Below are 11,108 nucleotides of genomic sequence, written 5' to 3'. Positions count from 1 at the left end.
TAAATGTTTATTTTAATGGACAAATTAACTGATGAAGTGATTAAGTATAATATAAATAAAAGGCTATCTTCTTTATTATGGAATCGTAGATATTTCACGCAGGTGTATACGGATGCCTTTTTTCTGTATTTGCATCAAATTTCATTCGAAAATTTTTAAAAGTTCGTAAAATATTGCCAGATAAAAATCCCGACTAAATAAAATTAACTAGTCGGGGACATAAATTAAGTAAATCACAGCTTTTTAATGAAAAAAAGAACACTTCTTTCATTTTTTTCCCCACAGAAATTTCAGAAAATTGTGAAAGATGTATCAGAATGATAATTCATGTGAATATTCTCTTCCAAACCAACTATTATTATTTTTTAAGAATTGAACTACTTTCATTACTTTTGATATGATGTCGTGGTCGCGTTACGACGGAAAGTGGGTACAGTGGCTTCTGAGGGTAAAGATATCTGAGTACCCGAGGGCAGAAGTCTGACTTCTAGTTCATATGAAGATGATACATACACTTGCTTGCACAACCCCTTTTTACAGGGGGGCTCGTTCACACCTCACAGATAGAATATAGAGTGAAGAACAGCCATGCCCGAACCAGGACTCGCACCCGGAACGCCCAGATTAATGGGAAACGCGTTACTTTAGGCCAGGACGCCGGCTTTCATTACTTTTCAAAATATTTTATAAAAGAGTTTCTTCAATTGATCCCATTCTAAAGGCTTTTAATAAACACCCAGATTTTTTTATAATAAATGAAATATGCTGATTTTGCCTTTTATGAAAGGAAATTAGTGATGATGATGTCGTGTCCGCGTTACCACAGAAAGCAGTAGCTTCTGAGGGTAAAAACCCTGAGCACCGAGGGCAGAAGTCTGACTTCTAGCTCATATGAAGATGACACTCACACATTCGCTTGCACAACCCCTTTTTACAGGGGGACAGATTCACACACCTCACAGACAGAACACAGATGAAGAACAACCATGCCCGAACCGGGATTCGAACCCAGGACGCCGGCAAGGAAATTAGTAAAATAGTTAATTTAAAATTAGAGTAAAATAGTTTAGTTTAAAATTAGGGCAAAATTGTTTAGTTTAAAATTAGAGTAAAATAGTTTATCAAATATGCACAAGCCGCCTTTGGCGACCAGCTTGTTCGCCGTGTATATTGAATGAGTTTGATTTCATTTGAATTTTTTATGCATAATTTAATATACATGGTTTCTTCTACATAATATTTTTCAATGCCATTGACATTTAAGGCGTGTTATTATAATAACCTTAGATTTGGCATCTGTAATGAGTGTATGAAAATGTTTATGCCCTATGTCAATGTGAAATGAATATCTTTAGTTTTCAGTCACCTGACGTATATTGCACTTAATTGAAAATTGGCAGAAGGACTTTATTTTTCGTACTTCTAGTGCATTTCAACACCAAAATAATTCTCCATATTTTACATCCAACAACATGCTAGTTGGTCGCTGATAGAAAAAAAAATAGTAAGTATAGATATTTAGACAGACATAGGTTTATTTGTTAGTAATAATTTGTTTATAATTTTTAGTAGCTTTATTTATAGATTACAGAAAAAAATTTCATAACGGCGTTACCAAAAAATATGAAAACACAAACAACATTTTCATGCCTTGGCTCTTAACAATCAATGAAAGGTACTCGATTTTTGTTGTAGAAATTTGACGAAGCAATGCAAATTATTTTATTCTTATTTTGACGGTGTAAAGTGTTGTAAATTGTTCATAAAAATATATTTTAAAAATTGCCAAAATTTTGGAAAAAATTGAATGGTAATAGGTTAAAATCATTCAAAAGATAATTTCTTGAATTTTAAGATACAAAATTCTTCGTATGCAATGATATTTTAAGAATTTATCGTAGAAAAACGCCACCACAGTCTCGCTCAATTTATATTTAATATTTCTAAAAATTCGTTTCGAAATACAATCTCTACACTTTAAAATTTTGCTAAATTTGACAATCCTAGGTCAAACAGTCTTATCTATAGAATAACAATAAACACAAATTCTCCTTTATTATTGTGGAACTTCACAGTATAATCATTTATTTAGCGACTCAATTATAAGCTGCTGCAGACTGTAATATGTAAATAACAGATAAATAGTAATAAAATATTTAAAATTTCATAGAAAGAAAAGCGCGCCAAAAAGATAGAATGCTTGTATTGACATTATAAAAAAAAATCTTTTTTTTTTTATTACTTTTTATTACAAAGTTGCAATTCCTGATGATGAAAGTTGCAATTCGTTTCCAAACAAATCAAACCAGCCGGGGAAAATATTATTATATGGTTCATAGAGTAGAGAGAAAATATCAGCTGTGAACACAAAAATCGGACCATGCGCGACATTTAACTCATCTGTAAATAGTGTGTTCCATTCTGTCATATTTCTAGTGTAATAGCTGAACTTCTTGTCAAACTCATATTTACGATTTCGAATCGGATCCGATTGACGTCATTCTCGTTTCGTCAATGAATCTCACCATTCTTATATACTTATTTGTTAAGAGCTCCATCGAATTCCGATGCTTCGACAAATTATAGCATTAGGCTTAGCCATTTCGACAAAAACATAGCATTAGGCTTAGCCATTTTGACAAAAACATAGCATTAGGTTTGCATACATCTCTGCTTTGTATTTGAACGGAAAAATGCGTATGTAATTAAGAACAAAATGTGAAATTAGGCAATGAAATAAAATAATGTATTTATATAAAGAAACTAAATAAAGCTATTAAATTGCGTAATCACGTTCTTCAATAATTTATAAAAATGGCCATCTGCCAATTTAACTATGCCGTGTAGGCGACATTTTTAATCTTATTTTTTGGTGCTAAAACTTAAAATAAACACAAATAAACATTTTAACACAAAACTTGAAATAAACATTTTGCACAATAAATATGCACAATAAAGTTTTGTTACTTAAATACATTTTTTTAAATTAATTATTTGTAATTCTGGAAATTTTATTAATTTGGCGATTCTTTGGTTTGATATTTATCGCCTTACTTTGAGTACATTCTATTAAAAAAAGACATAACTATTATAGCTCTTACCCAATATGAGTACTTGTATTAGCTACATAATAACGATTAATAGACGAAAAAGATAATCAAAAATATCATATTAGTCTATTAATTATATTCGCCAATGACATGCGGTTAAGCCTAAAGTTCGCCAATGGAATGCATTTAATACACAAGTTCCGAACTATGTTTTTTTTTAAAATATGATAACATATTCCCTTTTACTCTAATTAATTGTTATAAATGAAATATTCAGAAGCACAACATATAAAATCTTAACTCTTTTATTTTTAAAGAGTTTATTTTAAGAGTTAAGACATTTTTTAATAAAAACAGACAATCCCTGCAATATAATTCAAAAATCAATTATAATTATACATTTATACTAGTAATACAAATTTTTGCGTTTGTCAGAACTGTATTTTGTTTCTTTGTGCGAAATTTTTGTATTCATTTATACTCTGATTGACGAATATTCATTTGTGCGTTCTGAAAAGCGTTATTTTTTCCCCCACTAAGAGTAATCGGCTATCCAAAAAATACTACTATCTTTGTATCAAAATGTATATATAGGGATCGAATTTGCAATCAATGCACAGATTCCGGCTTTGACAGATGTATAGTTAAAAATAAATCAATTTCGGCCAGTATTGCGCAAATGAATTTATCTTCCATTTCCTGTTCGATCTATTCCTGTAGCAAGATATGTATTGTTAAATGAATGTTTCACACTTCTTTTTGCCTGGGCCCGTCGAATTTCAAGGCCACTTGTTTGATCTAATTTTCCTCTCGCTTAATTGATGACCTGGCGAATATTTCCGCTTCAACGCACGAGACGTCTGGGCAAAGGGTGAAAGGCAAATTTCACACTTCTTTTAAGTGTACTGTGCTTGTAAAAGTTTCCCAGGGTCACTGTTAGCGGTAACAAAAATGTATACATTAGTAAAAACAAAAAATAGCAGACAGTCTTGTCTGTATTGGGCCGGACTGAAAGGCACAGCGTATCATCTTAAAAAATGGAGAGTGATCTCTTTTTAGAATATTTACATATGTTGTGTTTTGAGCGAAATCTCACAGTACAGTGAAAAAAAAAATTGTTGCATTCAGTTTCTTTTCCTTTTACACGATTATACTTCAAAATTAGATACAGAAATATAGTTTTGATATAGACGACATTTATATTGTTTGTGGCCTTTTAAAATGATCGCTCATTGCCATATTGGATCCAATTTTAATATTTATGTGATTTAAACACATGCTTACTTTGATGATCCTAGCTCTTTGGGTTTTTCCATTTATGTGTCTATACAAATGGACAGAACAGAGCCCCGTTGACGAATTTGATATGAATCTAAAATTTTAGTGTGACAACTATATTCCAGGTTTCATTTGTCTAGCTCATGAAAAGACAACCTTTATTTTTTGAGTAGGTGAATTTGAGATATCATGCTCGCTAACAGTTATACCGACAAAAAGGTATATTTCCAAAATTTTAAGAATCAGTCAGTTTAATACATAGAAATTTATGATAGGGATTGAATTTATCAACGATTGCAATGCTTTGTCTTTCATTTATTCATATACGAAAGAGTAAATATAATATATAGTGGAACCTCGCTTTTAGAGCGAATAAAAAAAGAGAATATGAGGATAAGCTCATTACTGACAAACTGATTACAAAGCTAACTCTTCCAAATTTGGAAAGAGTTTCGACTTTTTTAGGAACTATTGAGCATGGAAGATGATCAAATTCCGATGAAGATTGGCTTGCTTGCAAATGATCTATCAAAATGACTTATGGGAAGAGCTTAGCGAAGAATTATTAATATCAAATCGATTGTGCGTGCACTTAAAATAGAATGGAAAAACTCATTATGTTGCAAAAAAATTCTTCAAAAAAAATTTTTTAGAAACAATTATTCTGTTTTTTTCTCAAATTAGAAATTACTTTAAGCTTATTACTTTGCATGTTGATTACTAATGCATCCGGAAAAAAATCTACCAGTTCCTAAAAAAAAATATAATAATAATAAGAAGAATTACCTGAGAACTTCTTCAACAGAAGACAGTCTTTCGAGCAAAGCATGCTTTGTTTTAACTCTGAACTTGCTCCAAGTGTTAAATTCAATGATATGATTAAAGATTGTACTGTTTTAAAGGCAACGTCAAGTCGAACAGTTTAATTAATTACTTATTTATAACATACTACATGGTACCCTGGTCGCAGAGGAAATATCGTTTGAAATTTGAAATAGTCATCTTGTTTTATTAGGAATGATAGAAAGAATATTTCTTTTCTTATCGACAATGAATACATTCATTGAAATTGAATGATGTATAAAGTACAAATAATATTTATTCTATTTTTTGACTTTATCATTGAAGTATATTTTAGGGTACACAATATTTTTTTGTTTTTGCGTCTTCACTAAAAATTAATAAATTTCTTGGCTGTTCGACTCGTGAGCATCTAACATACAACTGGCCATGTGAAAAACATGGATTTTCTGTGTTCAAAGCAATACGTGGGCAAAGTTTTATCGCAGTCGGATGGCAGCGCATATAATACGAACAAACAAAAATTGATTTTTATATTTTAGATTTAGATATTAATTAGCCATTTAAATGATTGTGATAATTTCTTATGGACATGCACTTTAAAAATGAATTTTTAATATTATATTCGTTTGAAAATTATTACGTAATCTATTGCCTTATATTTATGTATAAAGAAACCATTGTCTAATATTTATGAAATTTATTATTTTAACCACTTTTTTCATGATATATACATTAAAAATAAATAAATAAAAAGTATTTTTACGAAGTTTTATAAGATTAAAAAATAACTTAAAATAAATCAATCTGTGGATTAAGTCAAAAATATTTTGAAATGAAAAAAAAAAAAAAAATTGACAAGTTTATTAAAAGAGGGAGCCTCACAATGTACACTATCTAGGGCCGTAAAATGAAAGAATCCACCACTTATCATGAGATCCTTTTGTTAGTAAATTGGTCTATTTAGTTTCATATTTCAATACATTTTTAATTTAATCAACGTGCGTATGATTAATTTTAGACATTTTTTTTATTTCATTAATTTTATAAAAATGTATAATTTGTAAAAATAATCAGAATGACTCATAATTGCACAGCAGTTACATTCATATATAATTAATTATATTTAAGCTGGCTTTTGCTATTTATAAATATTATAATGAACAAGTGAATGCAATCAAACAGATCGACCAATTATACTTCATAAAGATCCTAATATTTTATAACTCATACAATTTACGATTTTTATTGATTGATTCATTAACTCCCTCCGCACATAGGCAACTGCCTAGTCAGAAATCTGCCACTGGTAAGGTAAAGTGTTTGAATAAATGAAAAAAGAAATTTTTAAACTAGTAAAAACATTTACGATGATTTCGATTTGTAAGATGTTGCAGGATATAAACAAAATTTAAATTTAAAAAAATATCCTTCAAACTAGTGATTCGGGAACAAAAAATCTTTGAACTTATTTTTCAGCTGCACGACACTTTTTAAGCAAATTACTCATTTCCTTGTCTGCAGCTCAAATTTTTAAGAATGCACCAATATGCCTAGATAGTTCCGACTTTTCTATTAAATATATTTTTAAAAAAATTACCCAAAATTAAAAAGAGTATTTTAAATATGCCCCGAACATGAATTACATTTCCTGAATTGGCTTGTTTCTGAATTGTCAAAAAACTGTTCGTTTTAGAAAAACATGTTTATTAGATCGAATTTCCTTTCAAATGTCCATCAGAACTCCTGTTCCCAATTCTTTCTATAAATAAACACATCTAATTTGATCAATGTGGATAGATCAGATTGAAGCAAACATAGTAGTAAACTATAGAAATAGTCTCTTTGAAACCTTCTAGCATTCTCTCTAGTAAATGTACTTGCGTATTATTAACCGCATGCCATTAGCGATTAGTTACGAAATAGCCTATTAGAATACGATCTTTGACGATTAATAAATGAGATGCGATAAATACAGAAGCAGTCCCAAGAGAGGGGGGGGGGCACACCTCGTAATTGCGGATAAGATGGAATGTGGTTGGTTCTCGCTACCCTCGTGAGCACACAAAAAGGTGAGGGTCTGAGTCCTCTCATCGGTGATGGGACGTACTTCCCAAGGGAAGGGTTGTACCGTGGCCGGTGATGGTTCTTAAGACTCAACCACAGTGTTGCTGTTGCGGTGGTTCGGCCATTCAAGTTTTTTTGTCTTCTGGAGGGTCGGAATAGTCAGTTTGTGGTAAATTCACAAGCATCAGAAAACCGAATGGTCACTTTTTGGTTTTTGCGGTAATTGAAGCCAAAATATGACACAAAGTAATAGTTGCAGTCATTGCGGTTTTGAGCTAACACAAGGAAAGATAGACAGTCAATAACTTGATGGATTTGATTGAAATTTTAATAAACCAAATATATTCCATTCAAATTTTGATTTTGTTTCCTTTAGATGCCAAATCTGTGTGCCAGATTTTATCCAATTAACTTTTTTTCTTTTATAATTATCATGTATACTTACATTTGGACAAACTTTTTCTGAATGAATCTCGCTCAAATTTTGATAGAAATCTACAAATTCCTATTGCAAAGACCATATACTAAATTTCATTCGTCTAGCCCAAAGAATTTTTGAGCTATCATGTTCTCAGATAGATAGACATAATTCCAAAAATATGTTTTTCAGATTTGAAGTCTGAAGCATGAAAAGGCATCAAAATCCGTTTGACAATTACAATACTTTCTCATAATATATTTCATGCATGAGAAAATAAAAATAGAAAATGCATTACTTATGATTTTTTTTTTCTGTTTCATCTTTTTAAAATAATTAATTAGTTCTTTATCTGGTTTTCTTTTCATTTTTTTAGATTTGTCCAATATCTTTTATTTTTCTTTCTATTATATCAGCCTGGGTTTAAAGTTTCAATCTTAAAATCAATCATCTTATGTTTTAATAATATAGGTAATAAATTTTTAAAATAATGCAAAGTAAAATAAAAGACCTTTAAAGAAATCTTTATTCAAACATGCAGTAAAACTGAGAAAATTACTTTTTAAAAATTTTGAGCAAAAATTATTTTTACTTTCCGAAGACGTATGTATAATTAAATTTTATATTAATACATTTAATTTCAATATTTGCTTAAAGCAATATATACATTGTTATGTTGCTCTAAGAATATATACGTTTTTGTATATAATCATAGTACGTATAAATACATTGCTCTGTTATACAGCAAAGAAAATGTATCCAATTTTACTTTGTGTGAAATAGATAAGGCAGGAAATTCAATTAAAATTCAAAAAGGCTTTTCATATAACTTTGCAATTTCACACTTTACTCTTTTTGCTTGAAAGCAAAATGAAACAGCCAAGATAAAAGATGATATATATTTTATTAATACAGATGGAGACAAAAAAAATTGTTTACAAAACTATAATGACTGTTACAAATCTGCACAGATTACACAGGTTTGCTCTTTGAAATCATTGTCCTATAAGAGGGGAAAAAAAAAAGATTAGAAAATGTAAATGAGCAACAAATATAAAAACAAAATACTAATTCTATATTCCAGTTAAAAATCTCATCAAAATTCTGAGGCTTTTCATTTATCCCAAACTGAGATTTCTTAAAACATCATTATGAAAATGCACCTGCATAAAGAACAATAATTTAATAATCACAATGAGGTTTAAATGTCCTAGTTACAAGTTTCGAGTGCCACCACCAAGACAATTTTATTTTATTTTTTGTTCAGAAATGTCATGAGAAAAGATGTGGATGAAAAAATATTTTGCCCTAAGCACATTTATGCTTCTTACACTACTAAGGAAAGGTTTCTCAAAAATTTATCTTCCAATAATTTGATAAATATTTCGTACTGTTAATAAAGGGGTTGATGGCCTAGTGGTATGGTCTCTGAAATGAAATTAAAGGATCACAAGTTTCAAACACTGATTTCAACAAAAACTGCCATGTATGTGGAACAGGTGCACATTAAATATGATATTGAGGGTCAAATATCCTTTGAATTGACACAAAGTTTAAGAGAACGGAATGCCAGTCAACCGACCATAGTTCTAAATTACTATACCTGGCATTAATCATTATGTCCTAATCTAATTGTACTAAATAAAGCAAATTTTAACATTCTGTACCTTTAATAGCTATAAACACAATACAGATATAATAATTGTCATGAAAAATTACAAATGTAATATTACTTAATATATATATATTTTTTTAAAAAGTGGAAAGTTGAATTCTTAATTAATCAATATTAAGTAAATATGGTCATCTTACAGACAGGTATGTGCTCACTTTACTTAAGGTTGGTTAAAAAAGTGCTCTTTATAATGACTATTGTTTTTAATAACATACAGAGCTTCATCAATCATATTACCTACCAATAATAAATGGAAATATTAGAAAATTCTCTTTTTTCTCTTAAATATAAAGGTGAATATATTTTGGCACTTTATAAACCAGATCGTTTAATCTAGAGCAATCAAACTTGGTACATGTAAGCTTTGGAAGGTGGGAATGAGCTCCTCAAAGCGATTCGTTGAATTTGTATTAATTAAAAATTTGGGCTTTTTTCCCCCATAATAGTTTTTCAGATTAAAAAAAAAAAAAAAAAAAAACTGATTTTTACATGATCTTAAAAAATAATTTTTTGCTTAATTTCCAAAAACAAATTAGATTGTTGCCCTGAAATTTGAACTGTTTTCATAGTTTCATCCAATATTTCATCTCATAATTTTCTTCTACTGATAAAAGCTGAAGAAGAAGAATTCTGTAGAATATCTGTGTGGTTTACTGAATAAATTAAAACAATGAAGTCGCAATACTATGAAATTTATAAGTAGATGAAGCATACATTTACATTTTTAATAGTTCTATGATGTCATAAGACTAGTCTCCATTGGGAAGGTACATACACACAATGAACAGAAAATATGAAAAACAATTGAAATGACATGGCATGAATTTAATATGACATGTCATATACAGACATCTTTATATGGCTATATATGACATTAATTTTTCATAATTAGTGCTTTTTTAATCAGACATCTTCATAATTTTTAATGAGTAATATTTTATCTTCATGACTATCTATCTGTATCATCTGAAATGTCCTCAAAATAAAATGCATTTTACTTTATTTTAGTCTTTTTTTTTCCTCTCCACTAGAAAGTAACAAGTTATCATTTTAAAAAAAATTGTAAGAAAGCGCAGAAACACAAAAAATATTACAAAAACCAAATATATATATACAAAGGGAAGAAAACTGCTATACATACTGTGTCAATGTCTTATTTCCTCCGCTCAAAACTATGTATGGAGACTGAGTCTCTTTCTGTTTTTGTTGTAATAATTTCACAGTATTGAGTGGTGTATCTGTTGAACTCATCTGCTTTAGTCTCTGAAAGTAAGAACAAAACATATTTAAAAGTAAGAATACGCCAAAAAATAAGTCAATTAAAGGCAGTTGAAATACTTTACAAAAAAGAATGTACAGAAATTTCCTAAAAAGAATGCAAGTTGTATATGTTTGTTTTAAAGCATACTAACAGCTCTGGTTTTATGTATATGAAAAAAACATATCATAATAAAAGAAAGAATCCATTGAACTATTTAGCTTGGGAATTTTCTTAGGAAAGGAAGCAGATGTTGATATCTTTAAGTCACATCGTTCATTCTTTTAGTAATTATTCGGAAAAGAGTTCAATTTTCAGAAGATTTTAAGATTTTTATTTTTATTATAATCAGACACAATATATTTCAAAGTGAATATGGCTTCAAAAGCAATTTTCTGTAAATATAACAGTCATGCATTTATTTTATGTATATGTAGCTTCATAGCACAAATTTTTTTAAAAAACCCCATAAGAATAATTCAGAAGTTACAACTGAAAGAAAATTTTAATTCAAATGATTAGAAAATAATTTTAAGATTGCAGGAAAATTGAAATTTTTAC

General features: G+C 29.3%; 1 protein-coding gene across 3 annotated transcripts in view; it reads right to left on the bottom strand.

Annotated features, from left to right (window-relative positions):
* Positions 1 to 8,499: 8,499 nt before the first annotated feature.
* LOC129984164 (U4/U6.U5 tri-snRNP-associated protein 1-like) overlaps positions 8,500 to 11,108 on the bottom strand; it is a 38,959-nt gene continuing 36,350 nt past the window's right edge. For all 3 annotated transcript variants that reach the window (XM_056093968.1, XM_056093966.1, XM_056093967.1), the window contains exons 26-27: positions 10,431 to 10,552; positions 8,500 to 8,617 (exon numbers count right to left, since the gene is read on the bottom strand). In XM_056093968.1, the coding sequence (XP_055949943.1) occupies positions 8,587 to 8,617; positions 10,431 to 10,552 (153 nt within the window). In that variant the 3' untranslated portion in view covers positions 8,500 to 8,586. The remainder of the gene's footprint in view (positions 8,618 to 10,430; positions 10,553 to 11,108) is intronic.

This window comes from Argiope bruennichi, chromosome 9 (genome assembly GCF_947563725.1).
Source record: "Argiope bruennichi chromosome 9, qqArgBrue1.1, whole genome shotgun sequence".
NCBI classification, from domain to species: domain Eukaryota; kingdom Metazoa; phylum Arthropoda; class Arachnida; order Araneae; family Araneidae; genus Argiope; species Argiope bruennichi.
The sequence above is the reverse complement of the archived record's forward strand: the minus strand, read 5'-3'. Positions and strand labels throughout refer to the sequence as shown.